Raw genomic sequence first — 14,694 nt, 5'->3', positions numbered from 1 at the left:
TTTCAGTAAGCTTTATATTGTTGAATTGGTATGCCAGTTATTGATTGAATATATTTTATTTTCTGTAAAAATTTGGGTGCCTGGCCTGTGACAATAAGCATCAAAATATTCATTATCTTACCATACATGTTGGAAAATTAGATATAATTTCATTTGTGGGATGACTGCCATACATTAGGCTATTAGCTGTTGCTGGAAATACAAAGATACTAAGATATGGTATTTCTTCTCAGAGTATGGATGAGTGAACCCTTGGGAATCTAACTTATTGCATACACGCACAGCTAAAAGATTTTTACACATGCACACCCCAGATTCAAAGCAATGGTCATTTCTGTGACTGTGAAGGGAATGGAAGGGATAAGATCTTAAGGGGGGACTTTCCTGTTTTAGACTCTGTTCTTTGAATCTTTTCTAAAAATGCATTAATATAGTTCACTAATAATGAAAAAAAGGAGTTGTAGAAGTTAGTTTTTCTTTGTGACAGTTAAAAGGAGAAATTTTGTTTTCTAATCTTTTTTCTGTTTCTTCTAGGCAGGGATACCAATGGGACCAATGCCAGCAGCGGGAATGCCTTACATGGGACAAGCACCATTCCTGGGAATGCGTCCTCCAGGCCCACAGTACACTCCAGACATGCAGAAACAGTTTGCTGAAGAGCAGCAGTAAGACACCTCTCAGATTCAAGGATAACAAAGACATTATAGCACTTATTTTAAAAATTGTCAAGTGTTTTCTAGTGTAGATTTGAAAACTGAAACAGTAAAGTGGCCTTTAAAACTCTGAAATACGTAAGTTTAGAGCTAGAAGGGACGTTAGAGATCCTTTAATTCAAGTCTCTTTTTTTACATCTAGGGAAAACAAGGTCCAGAGAAATAAAATGAGTTGCCAGTCAAGGTTACATGGTTTCTAGAGCCTATCCCAAATGCATGTCTCTTGATTCCCAAATCACTGTTCTTTCTCCCATATGACCCTGCCTTCTCAAGAGAAAGTTCCTTTTTTTTTTTTGAATGCAGTATGGTGGGGGTCACATTTCCTTCTTTTTTCATGTGACTATCCCGTTATTGCAGCACCATTTGTTGAATTTGGGGGGGTGGGGTATGGGGGCAGGGGAGAGTTGGTGCATGGGCTGGGTATCAAACCCGGGTCTCCCACATGGTCGGCGAGAATCCTACCATTAAACTACCCGTGTACCCTGAAGTTCCTTTTGCATATGCAGAGCAAAGAATGTTCTTATGTTAGTCTGCCTGCCTGTCTCTTTTTTTAATATTAGTTTTGTGTGAATAAAGTTATCTTCTCCCCTTGAAAATTAGATAAGAAATAAATTCATATGTATAATTTAGGTAAATTGAGAGTCGTTTAAAATATTTTGAAATCAATATAGTAGAAAAACAGAATTGTCATAAGAATAAAAATAGATATAGTTAGCAGTGGAGTTTATAGTTGTAGAAATGCAAGGTGATACTGCCCAAAACTGTTAGTAGAAATCTGAATATAACACAGTTGATAATCGCTGAAGCAGGTTCTTCACTAGACTGTTTTTCTTCAGAAAACGGTTTGAACAGCAGCAAAAACTTTTAGAAGAAGAAAGAAAAAGACGCCAGTTTGAAGAGCAGAAGCAAAAGCTTAGACTTCTGAGTAGCGTGAAACCCAAGGTGATACATCCCCACACAAACACACACCCATCCCAAACACACCTCTTCTCACTCATTCATTGGATTTTGTCATTGAAACAACAGCCCAAGCTGAGGCTGTGGTTGATTCCTTTCATTTTGGATTATCTGTTTTGAAGTAAAGATTTTTCTTTTTCTGTCAGAATACTCCATTGTTGACCAGAGTAGGCTATCTGCTATTGTCTTCTCTTATCTTTTTACTTTCATGGCAGTGTTTGTAATACTTTGGGGAGAAGCATTAATCTGAGGATAATTTACTGATATGAAAATGGGCTTCTCTTAATTCAGTATATTTAATAGCTGGCATCTATATCCTAAAATATTTTATAAATGGGCCTTTTAATATTTTTGTAGTCTGGTATATGATTTTATACCTTTGTTTTTTTAAATTTACCAGTGCCTTTCTGAAATAGAGAATTCATAATCAGAAGTATGTGGTAAAAATTTCAGGAATAGACTATAATCCTTTCTGTTAACTTGGGAGGGTTTAGGAAGAAATGAGAAATAAGTTAAGAATTATACATACATTTATTGTCTCCTAGACAGGAGAGAAAAGTAGAGATGATGCTTTGGAAGCCATAAAAGGAAACTTAGATGGGTTTTCCAGAGATGCTAAGATGCACCCTACTCCAGCATCGCACCCCAAGAAGCCAGGTAGTTTTAATTTTAAGAGGCATTAAAATTTTCTCTTCTTTGAATATGAGTTATAGTTTCTGTGTGTTGAGGTATTCATTATGTGTGTGTTAAGAGTCAGTGCTGAACTCTTCTTTCAAACTAAGTACATATTTGTATGTTTTAAAATTTACTGAGGGTTAAGAGCTCTGGTCTGGGTAGCTATCTTGGGAGTAAACCTCTTTGCCTTCTAGTTAAATGTCAGTATGGCAACTTCAGTTGTAAATCTTCTCTATATTAGTATGTTAACATTAATAAAATCAGTTAACTCGAAGCAAATGTAATGAGTTTACCATTTCATTTTCATTGTTGTAAAATTAATTTTGCTTTTTATGAGCTAGCTCAAGTTTTTTTATTCAGTATGATTAAGCTTACAAATTCTTAAAATGCCCCATTTTTTAAAAAGTTATCGATTTAATGCACTTCATGAAATTTTAGTTTCTTTGAAACATTTCTTTGTAGCTTGTATCAGATAAGCGGGAAAAAAAAAGGCTGATTAGAGCAGGTGAAGGAATATATTTTGAACATTTAGGTACTGAGATTAGTTTTGTTTTTGAATGACAGCACATTCTTTTTTAAATTCAATATTTTGACATTTCACTATCTAATTTTTAGAATAATATGCTATTAACATGTAAGCAGTTTTCTTAGTCAGCCAAGAAACTGCTTAGGCTGGTATAATTACGTTTATATGTTTTATCTTAAATCCTTGAATTATAGTATCATTTATAGGTGATGTCAGGAAGGAAAAATCTACTTTTGACAAGTAATAACATTCTTGATTTTCTGGGAAAGCTTTGACTCTGTCATAGTAGTTTCATTTTCTAGATTATAAACCCAAATTCTGACTCCAAAAATATGCCCCAAAATAAAATAAATACCAAAATTGAAGAGAGTTTGGATATTAGGAACCAGATTGAGTTCAGAAAGGAACAGTGTATCTAAAAAATGAGAATTATAAAACTGAATAAGCTAATAAAGGAGTAATTTAAGGATTGACTTTAGAAGTTAGTAAAACTGTATCTAGCATGGCACCTAGAAAAAGGAGAGGACGGCAGAGAGGGATAGCCATTGTTAGGTCATATGCTGTTCTATATATAACGAATCCCTTTTTTGGAATAATCAGCTGTAGTTTAACAATATTAAATGATTAATTGGTGTTTTGATGTTCAAGTAATCTTGTAAATTCAATCAATATCCATGTACTTCTTTTCTAGTTAACAAACTGAGTGAGGAAAAGATTTTACATTAGTAAGGCTGGGAGCTTCTTGGGCCTCTTTAGTTAGAATCTTAAGCCTAGGCCTAGAGTATAGAAAAACAATTTCTAGTCTTTTCATCACCAAAAGCATCTTTTAACTTTTCCCCATAGATTTGCTTGTTTTAAAATATTTAATATACAAAGTGTATTTATTACATAATTTTTATGCTTTTTGTTAATCATCTAGAGATAGCTGCCAAAACATATACCATATATAGTTTACAGAATTCCAGCCAAATACAAATAAACAGTTGTTTTATCATTTGTAGCCATTTTCCTAGTAAATAGTGAGGGTCCAGTATGCCTTTTAAAAATATTCAAAGTAGCTCTCAGGTTTCTATTACTGCTATCCTGTACCAGTACTAGTCTGGGAAACCTGAAATTGAGAACCTAAATCTACACTTCTGGTAACCATTGTTAGGAGGCTTTGAGTTCAGAATGCCATGGCTTTTTTTTTTTTTTTTAAAGCAAAATTAAGCCAGTAATTTTGAGTAGCATCTTTCATAGAACTTTAAATGCTTTGCAGTTTTTATTTCATTGATCCAGAAAAGAGGGAATAAGATGTAGTGTCCCCAATTTTCAGAGAAGCGCCCCTTTTAAAAAAGGGCTGCTCCTTGTAACATTAAGCCTTAGTAAGTATTTAAAAAAGCAATTTAAAGTAGTTAAAAATTTAAAGAAGCAACAATAATATAGTATTCTTGATGAGCCTTGTGTCAATGTGGCCCTTATAGAGCAGGTTTATTACATTAATAAATCTCATTTAACAATATAAACAACACAGTGATGTACGTTCATATCCTTTAGTGCCAAAGATCTTTTAAATAGTCTTCCATTAAGGTTAGCTTTCTTAAATTGATTATTGAGTTGTGTGGCTTAGCACACCAATGGTATTCCGATTTTTGTGCTTTTCATAAGAAAATACCATCTTGTGTTTACTGTTTTGTTATCTTTTATAATTTTCATTCCTTACATGGTAACATTACTGAAATGTGTTCTATGCAAAGTGTCTGAATCAGGCATAACATGGCAAAAATTACAAGTTTGTATTGTTACATTGTTCCTGTATTAGGGTTCTCCAGAGAACAGAATTGACAAATTGATATATATTTATATATGTGTGTGTGTGTAAATATTAAGAGATTTGTTGTAGGAATTGGCTCACATGACCATGGGGATTAGCAAATCCAAATTCTGTAGGGCAGGCTTTAAGTTGGGAACTCCAATGAAGGTGATGATAAATTCCCCAGGAGAAGCTGGTTGGCTGAAGTAGAAATAGAAGTTGTTTTTTCTGACTGCTGAAATCATCATTTCTCCCTTCAAGGCCTTCAGCTGATTGGATGAGACCTCTCTCATTGCTGAAGGCAGATTCTCCTTTGTTGATTGTAGATGAAATCAGCCATAGATGCAATCAACTGAATAATGATTTAAGTCCATGAAATATGCTCACAGTAACAATCAGGCCAGTGCTTGCTTGACCAGACAACTGGACACCAGAAGCTAGCCAAGTTGACACATGAACTTAACCATCACAGTTCCTTAATGGAATAATGAAATTTAATCATCAGAGTATAATATCTGTCCAAAAGCAACCTATAGGTAGGTTTTCTTGTATCTGGTATATTTTATTTTGGGGAGAATATCATCCAGAAAGATCATTTGGGTGTCAAAAGTAATCACCACTTTAAAGTAAATTATTAGTGGTTTCACTTAGGAAAAAAATAATTAGTGCTAAAATAATAAGAGAAGAAATTGTGTTTTACATTTTACTGTTTTTGAATCAAATGTAAAATAAATATAAACTTCATTTTAAAAAGACATAAAATTGTGCATGAATAGATATCAAAGTGTTCTGCGTGCATTATATAATTTCCTTTGACCGTTGTTACTTGTGTTAGTTCTTGTTCACCTCTACTCATGTTTCAGTATATCCTTTTGGAAAAGTAGTGCGTCTTGATTTCTTTTTCCCTATTTTCATTTCTGTGTGTTTCATTGCCATTTTCCATTTCGCAGATTGTCCCACACCATCTCATTCTATAAATGTCTCCCCATCACCTGCCTTTCTTGATGAAGAAGAATTCAGTGACTTTATGCAGGGACCTGTTGAAGTTCCCACATGTGGGCCTTCTTCCTCTTCCCAGCCTTTTCAGTCTTTCCATCCTACCACCCCACTTGGCCAGTTGCACACACCGAAGGCTGGGGCTCAGCCTCTGCCTCCAGGTCAGATTCCAGTATCTTTTTCCCTACATGGTGTCCCTGGGCAAATTCCTTTTTTCTCTACTGCTTCAACCTCACACAATGCTCAGAAAGCAGGTAACTCCTAGCATTATTAATGAAAATGTTAAGATAATTTACAAAAATTTCCTTCTGTTTTATAAGTAGAATAATACAGTGATGTTGGCAGAGAGACTTGTACGTGAATTGTTATTAGTGCTGTTGAAATTCACCAAAATAAGCATCTAGATTTTTTAATTTGGGAGGCCTCATATTTCAGAAAGGTATTTTAAAATATTTGCTCATAAGTTAGGAGCTATTTAGACCACCTTAGAACCTTAAAAGCAAACTGATTTCTTAAGATTACTCTCTTGTTTGAGTAAGTCACCTTTACCATTTTCTTAAGATTAATGACCTGGGGAAAGCAACTTTAGAAAATGCTTTCTCTGATTTGATGACAGAGCTCTTGGGATCAGAGATCTAGGTTCTCCACTTATTATCCATTTGTCCCCGAACAAAATCTTTAGATATTTCTTTGCTAGTTTTATCATCTATGAAATAATGAAGGCAGTTATACACTTTATCTTGAAACACAGTATAGTGCTGGGATGGAGCTCAGGAGAGGAGTATTCAGTCCTAACTTTCTGTTTTGAAAGATGTGGAAACAGATCCGGCGATGGTGTTACTTGCCATAAGTCTCCCCAATAGTTAGTGGAAATGTCTATATATTATGTAGGGTCCATATTTGAAAGTTAGCGTTCTTTTCATTATACTGTTCTACCTATCTCATGGGATTCCGGAGAATCAAAGTAGATAATATGTTATCAGTTCTTTAAAATCTCTAAAGTCTTTTAAGTCCCATACAAATGTACAATGATTTAATTATTTTAAAGTTTGCATTATATGTGGCAAAGCCTTCCCTTTAGAATATGGGGGTTTAAATGGATGATTGAAAAGATTAGTAATGTGGTTATACACAAATAATCCTTCATACTGTTTGTTTAGGCCCTTCCTTGGAGGAGAAGCTTCTAGTTTCTTGTGATATAAGTACATCTGGGCAGGAAAAAATTAAGTTAAATACTTCTGAAGTTGGGCACAAAGCCCTAGGCCCTGTTTCCAGAAAGAACCATCCAAGTTTAACAGCCAATAACGGGGGTGCTGTAGATCGACGTATAAGTGGTGTCACCCCTGCCAAGACAGAAAAGACTTCAGACCAAAACCTGTCAGTTGAAGAGAGTGGTGAGCTCATGAAATGTTCAGCAAAAAATTCCTTTAACTAAGTGTCGCTTAAATGCTAACACCTTCAGCATTAATGTTGAAACAAATGCTTGATTTTTCTAGTTGAAATCTTGCTTAAAATATATTTAATGCATTCCTTTTTCCAATTAACCATTAAGATTTTGCTCTGAATTCTTTCAACACACTGTTACGCCTTTTTAAAAAATGATTTTGATAACTAGTTTTCTTAATCAAAATTATTCTTGCTTTAAAAATTTTCTTTCCTCTCATTTTATAAAAGCTGTCTTTTTCCCCCCTTATAATTTCTGTTTTTCCATAAAGGTTAAAAAGCAAAAATTATAACTGGAAAAGTCACCAATGAGAATATAGTTTTACTTTCTCAAAAGAAATCATATGCACACTGCCTAATAGATCTAAATTTTATAAACTCAGTTTGGAGAGAGGAATTAGAATGGGGGCAGCCCCAGAGGCAAACTTTTGGATGATATTTTATTGGACAAGAAATCATTGGATTGTGCTTTTTAAAAAACAAAACTATATTCTAAGGCAACAGTGTCATATTCAGGTTTAAAAAATCAGACTTTGCAAAGAAGTAGTATTAAAAGCTTCAGGTAATGCTTGGGGCAATTTTTTTTATATGTATATATGTATTTTTTCAACTACCATCATATTTTTTCTTTTAGTTTGTAATGTATATGAGATGGTGCAAACCTCATATGATTCAGAATATTGTACATTTTAGTTTTTCTTTAATTTAGTCTTTGGGATGTAGCTAATGTACAAGACTTGTTTAGAAACCAAATATTTTGGTTATATTGGTGACTTTTTTTTTCTTTTGTGTCTCCAGCCAGTTCTCTTCTTAATAAAAAACATTACTCGGTGTAATTTCCCCATCTTCCATATGGACATTACATGCATTAGATAATGTTCATTATCTTTTAGGTGTGGCAGTGTTTCCCTCACAGGATCCTGTTCAGCCCAGAATGCCTCCTTGGATTTACAATGAGAGTTTGGTTCCAGGTAAGATAAAGTTTCCTTGCCCATGATTCCTGTCTGGATCATTTTACTTTAAATGTTGTAGATGTAGTTGTAAATGTTTACTGTTACAGTTACAAAATATGCCGAAGAAATTGTAACTTTTTTTTTTTTTTTTTTGCCATGGGCAGGCTCTGGGAATTGAACCCGGGCCTCTGGCATGGCAGATGAGAACTCTGCCACTGAGCCACCATGCCCACTCCTTTTTTCTGAAGGAATACAGAACCTTAATTAAATAGATCTAATGGTCCTTAAGGCTACTTCTTATATGGAATAACTGTATAAGTAAAGAAGAAATGTTTTATTGACTATCATATAATTTTTATTTCCAAAATCTTCCTTAGATTTATCATGCTTTAAAAGTCATATATTTTGTAGATTACCAGTAACTTATCAAGAATAATACTAAAATGTTTGATGTAATTTTCTAAACTGTTTCTGATTAGTTTATATTTTTAAAATACTCTTATGGTTTTTCATGTGATACTGTATGAAATAAAATATTAGATGGCATCTTTTTCTACATTGGAAGGTGGCATTTACTTTATATATATATTATTACTACTAAGCCAAAAAATATCACTAAAGTACACGTTTTATAATGTTACTGAATTTAATATAAGAAAATAGTCTATTTAAATCAAAATTGAAGTACATGGAATGATAATAATACAGCAGCTTATGTTAATCAATCTTAATATATTGTAACTTGTTTAGTTTACTGTAGTTTGCCAAACCTTTGAAAACAAAAAATAATTTAATTAGATCTTCAGTTTTCTAGATTGGTTATAGACTTAAGTTCTTTCTTCTACATAGTCGATTGATAAAAATTCATGCAGGGTTCCTATAGTTGAACTTCTTTTTGGAAGAAACCATTATTGTCTAGTTCACATCATAATCAGATAATCACGAATTTAGAGGCTAATTATTTCCCAAACCATATGGGACTTCAATGTCCATAAAAATAATAGTTTTTATTCTAGTTGCCCATTAGCAGTTTATACCTTTTCCTTTCACTCTCTCTTTGTTCTCAAATCAAATAAACAAGCACAAAGGAGCCTAAATCTGTATCATTTGGAGTTCTGTTTTCTGCCAAATTGAATTTCTTTCTCTCTTCTCTGTCCAAACATAGTGCATACATACTTTCCTAGGCAAAATATTTGTTTTTATGGCCAGCCTCTTAGCCTGTAATCCACATATATTATCCTAGATGCTCTGTCTGACTTAGCTCTACCCACTTTGATCCCCAACTAGGGTTGCCAGATAGCTAAAATAAACATACAGGACAACTCCCTGTTAAATTTGAATTTAGATAAACAGTGTCTTTTATTTTATTTGGCATCCCTACCTCTTAAAGCCTTTCCCACTTTATTCTTTGGAAGCCCAGTGTTATGAAAAGCTCTCCTACTGTCTCTTCCTTTTTATTTCTAGTACTTGTTCTGTTTCCTCACCTTGACTGAAACCAAGTCTGTCCCTAAGGTGTTTCCTCTCACAGGCTCTGATGCATTGGGCCAGGAGAGAAGTGGTGTTGGTATAATTCTTGTTTCCAACTGCTATTTTCAACCTGTTCCCAACATTGTTACTCTTCACTTTCTTTTTTAAAGTTTATAGCATCTGCGTATACCGCCTCCAATTTACTGTCATTACAAACTCCTATTGAAATTGTAAGACTTCCTGTCCTAAATATTTAGGACCAAGTTCTAGCCTCTCTTCTGAGCCTCAGACCCTGTCTACTGGATATTTTCATTTGGATATTTTATAGTAATTTAAGCCCTGTTATGGTTTCAGATTAGAAATATTCTCTTAAAGCAGAGGTCTAAGATTATTCTTGTATAGTAATAACACAACAACGAAAAGATTAATCATTTGTAATGTGTTTACATTTGTAATGTGATCTTTCCTTTCATAGATACCTATAAGAAAATTTTAGAGACAACAGTGACTCCAACAGGAATAGATACCGCTAAACTTTATCCCATTCTGATGTCATCTGGACTTCCCAGGGAAACTCTTGGGCAGATATGGGCCTTGGCTAATCGAACTACACCTGGCAAACTTACTAAAGAAGAACTTTATACTGTTCTGGCCATGATAGCAATAACACAGGTAGCCAATGTTTCTTGTTAGACCAAATAACTTTCAACATAAATTGAAGGAAAATGAAACTTTTATTGAGTACAACAGCATAGAATTCCTTGCACATCACAATTTATATCATTTTCGGGATACAGTACTTTATAGGTACATAACTTACACGATGCACATACTTGCAAAATATTCTTTTTTTAAAAGGCTGTTTAATCTAGCAATACTCTGGCCTAGCTGTCTCCTTTCTGAACTTTAAAGACAGTAATAACTGAAATTATTTTCTTTATCCTTTGAAATCCTTGTTTAAAATTCCTTAGGTCTAAAGTATTCTCAGTCTACTAGGAGTTTTTATCATATTACAAAATAATTTTGAATTATTTAATAATGCAGAATTAACCAAAATTGTCAGAGAAGGAAATGTCGAAACTGTTATGTGTTGGCAATTTCTTTGCTAAGTATTAAGTTTTTGTGTTAATCTTTGTTACTTTTTTCTTGTGTCACATTTGTGAGTTTTGAGAGATCAGGGCAGAAACATACCACAGGTACGGATTTTATACTTAGGTCTCTGTCTGATTTAGATTGCATGTGGTTTTAAGTCCCCTAAAATATTTCCATTTTCTTCCTGTTTTGTGTAGAGGGGGGTTCCTGCTTTGAGTCCTGATGCTTTAAGCCAGTTCCCAGCAGCTCCCATTCCAACTTTAACTGGGCTTCCCGTGACTCTGCGTACCCCAGTGAGTCAGCCGACTGTAATGCCTTCAGGCCCTGCAGGCTCCATGCCCCTCAGCCTTGGACAGCCTGTCATGGGCATTAACCTTGTTGGACCAGTGGGTGGAGCTGTAGCTCAGCCTTCCGGTGGCTTCTTGCCAACTTATCCTGTCAATCAGGTAAATGGAGAACCTTTGCAGAATATGCCAAATAATACCTGAAAGTAAGTCTGGACACCTTTTTTGCTAGGGGTCCAAAGACAAGATTACTGGATCGTGGTGGACCCTGAAGGTGAAAAATAAGATGTATTAGAACAACGCAAAATTTAATTTTTCATTATTTAAAAAACCCTGAAGATATTTGAATTTTAGCCCAAGATTTATAATTCCATGTAGTATATATGTTTTAAACCTCAAACTTGATAAAATTGATTGCATTCTTAGGCCGTACAAAAATAAATAGATAATAGGGGGAGATAAGCAATAAAAAATATGGGGTAGATTGAAATACTAGTAGTTAATGAGAGGGAGAAGTAAAAGTTATGGGATATATGGGTTTTTCTTTTTATTTCTTTTTCAGGAGTGATGTAAATGTTCTAAAAATGATCATGGTGATGAATATACTACTATGTGATGATATTGTGGGCCATTGATTGTATACTTTGGATGGACTGTGTGTGCATGAAGATATCTCAGTAAAAATATTTGAAAAAAATTCTTTGTGTGTTTTTAAGAAACTGCTAAATCTGAAGTTAAAATACCTCAGTTTATTTTGTGTTTCTCAAATTAGCAAAATTATTTTTATTTAATTATAGTATGTAGTATCAATGAGAATGTAGGGAAAAAGTACTAATAGGTTAATTGGTACAGACTTTTTGGATGGCAGATTTGGCAGTAGCTCTCAGAACTTAAATATCCATATATCTTGATCTAGTAATCATACTATTAGTAATCTCTTCCACAGAAATAGTAATTCAAATTAGCAAAGATATACAAGGATATCTATTGTAGCATTGTTTGTGAGAATAAAAAAACAGGCAGCTAAATGTCCAACAGAATGAGAGATTAAATAAATTTTGATTCATCCATATAGTGACAAACTATTTGATCATTGAAATAAATGAGATCTATATGTAAGGCCTAGTAAATGTATATACTCATCTTTCTATAAAACAAACTATTAACAGAACCTACCTCTGGAGAATGGGATTAAGAATCAGTGTACTATTTACTTTATACATGTATGTGATTGGTTACAACAAGCTTGTATTACTTTGTAATTTGCAAACATGTATAAAATGTTTTTTAAAGATGGCAAGTTTTCAGTAACCCAACAGATGTGACTGAGCTATTTAAAAATTGTATAGATTAGCTCTTTAAACCAGTCTCTTATCATTTGCATGGGAGAATGTCTAAAAATGCAAAACAGGATTCCTTTGAAGCATTTGGGTTGGGTACATATATGGAGGGTGTTCTTCTGAAATTAGGTAGTTATACCTAAACTGAGAAATTTAAAATTCGGTCTTTGGAGCTGGCCACTAAAGATTTGTTGTTAACTATTTTATCATTTTAATGCTTTTTAAATTTAAATGTCCTCTATAAACCTAGGTGATAAAACCAGAAGAAGATGACTTCCAGGATTTTCAAGATGCTTCAAAATCAGGATCCCTTGATGACTCATTCACTGATTTCCAAGAGTTGCCTACTTCTTCAAAAATAAATAATCCCCAGCATGGAAACAGGTAGAAAAGAGTTTAATATACTTAATACTGTATTTAAAAATTTTTTAAGAGGAATCTACAATAATAAGGCTGAATACAAGTAAAAGAACTAAGACTCCTTTAATATTTTCCTTGATTACCCCTATATTCATATTTCATTCTTTGGGCTTCTCTCCCCTTTGTCTACCTTAAACTTCAACTACTCCTACTATTTCCTCTCAGTACATACCTATTTACCAACTTTGTTTTCCTTCAGCTAAACCTGATTTATTATATCTGAATGCAACTGTGCAGTAATGACTTCATGGTTTTGTATTAGGTCCAGGTTTTCAACTGTTGAAAAACTTTTTGGGCAGGAGCACATAATTTGATATTTCTTTAATATAATCTACTGTTTATTTTCCACAGAAACCATAAGTAAGAAATCTAAATATGATTATTCATATCTTCTTATATTACCTTATGTATGTTTACATCAGATTTCTGTTACTTTGTTTACATAGACAGTTGCATAAACATTTCTCTAATGTTTATACAATAACTGATTCAGAATATTATGTCATCACCTCTGCATCTCATTTTTAAATAGTCATTTATGATACTTTCACAGAGTGGCGCACACTGGACTTTGAGTAAGCAGTATGAATTTCTTTGTTTAATTTTGAAACTTGTTTCTTTTGGGATACATTTTTCATTTTGGTTGTTTTTCTGTTTGAAATTTCATTCATCTCTTCTGTTTTTAACCATTTGATTAACTCTTAGTACTTCCTGCATGCATGCAATAAGAAGAACTTGGGTAGGCATTAGCGTTAGAGAGAATTACAAATTGAAGACAGATTATTCCCCTCATTTTAAGTCTGCATCAAACACCATGTGTAAGTGACATATTTACATCATAAGAAATTTATGAAGACTGTAATTGTAATGGAATTTCCAAAATCTCTCCACCAGCACATTATTGTTAACCTTATAGACACACAATGATATTTCTATCCCATTCTTTGAACAAAATTTATATGTTTTGCTAACTAGGCATCCCTATATCAATGTCCCAAGGCATCTCAAATTCACTGCATATAATTAAACCCATCGTTTTTCTAGTCAAAGCTAAATAAAAATCTATTAAATCATTGTTCTCTGTCTTGGTAAATGCTATTACCATATCCAGTCACCAAATCAGAAGCGTATATTTTGTCTTTGGCTCTTTCCTTTCTCCTTTACCAGCATCATCTCTGTCAGCTCATCATGGCGTGGAAAAAAAGTCCTGGGTGATCTTCCTTCTGCTGACTCTTTCAAGCTTCTGGCCTTTATGCATTCTGTTTTCCTTCATGAAATACGCTTACCTGTTTTTCCTCTATAGATAACTCTAGTTCCATTTCAAAATCAGCCTCCTATAGGAAGCTTTTCCTAATCCCCTTCTCCATTAACACCCCCCCCATCTCCAAAGTGAGTTAGGGGCCTCACTCTCTGTACTACCTTAGTACCTTATGAATATCTGTGCCCTAATAATAATTACTGCTTTACTCGACTGTCTCCCTTGCTTGACTGTAAGTACCTTAAGATTATCTTTCACATTTAATATATACTGCTTGGTCTACAGTATATAATTAGTAAAGGTTTTTGGTTGGTTATATTATAGTATGTGGGTTATAAACTGAATTTGTTAAATTGGTCGTTCATTGCTCTGGGAGGAGAAATCTGTCAGTAGATTTAAGATAGTGGTCAGACCTAATATATATGTATTAAGCATTTTTGTGAGGAATTATCTCCACATAATTGTTTCATATGCAGGTATACTTTGCAGATAAGTTCCTTTTATAATTCTGATTTGACTACTTCCATACTTTCCTTGGATGGAAACATTTCACTTGTGACTGAGAGTCCATTCACATTGTTCATTTATTCACTTATGAAACATTTATTTAACATCTTCTATATGTCAGACATTGGAATAGTTGATTGACATATAGAAGCAAAAAACACAGCTCCTGCTCTAAAGAAGCTAAGTTTCATCGGGGTATTTATACTATCTGATAACATGCATTATGATTGTATAATAGGGTTGATACTTAATTATAAATATATATAATGAA

The 14,694-nt window shown here is 33.7% G+C and overlaps 1 protein-coding gene across 14 annotated transcripts in view; it reads left to right on the top strand.

Annotated features, from left to right (window-relative positions):
* The window catches only part of SYNRG (synergin gamma), a 127,431-nt gene that overhangs the window by 24,362 nt on the left and 88,375 nt on the right, over positions 1–14,694 (top strand). For 5 of the 14 annotated variants that reach the window (XM_077165097.1, XM_077165094.1, XM_077165092.1 and 2 more), the window contains exons 4-12: positions 535–665; positions 1,550–1,655; positions 2,216–2,327; positions 5,614–5,913; positions 6,820–7,053; positions 7,996–8,073; positions 9,998–10,194; positions 10,812–11,060; positions 12,489–12,622. In XM_077165097.1, coding sequence (XP_077021212.1) covers positions 535–665; positions 1,550–1,655; positions 2,216–2,327; positions 5,614–5,913; positions 6,820–7,053; positions 7,996–8,073; positions 9,998–10,194; positions 10,812–11,060; positions 12,489–12,622 — 1,541 coding nt within the window. Of the gene's footprint in view, positions 1–534; positions 666–1,549; positions 1,656–2,215; positions 2,328–5,039; positions 5,200–5,613; positions 5,914–6,819; positions 7,054–7,995; positions 8,074–9,997; positions 10,195–10,811; positions 11,061–12,488; positions 12,623–14,694 lie in introns of those variants that run through there. The other 9 variants (XM_077165102.1, XM_077165104.1, XM_077165101.1 and 6 more) reach the window with 6 other exon arrangements.

Source organism: Tamandua tetradactyla, chromosome 6 (genome assembly GCF_023851605.1).
Source record: "Tamandua tetradactyla isolate mTamTet1 chromosome 6, mTamTet1.pri, whole genome shotgun sequence".
NCBI lineage: Eukaryota > Metazoa > Chordata > Mammalia > Pilosa > Myrmecophagidae > Tamandua > Tamandua tetradactyla.
Note: the sequence above shows the minus strand (reverse complement) of the source record. Positions and strands in the feature narration are given on the sequence as shown.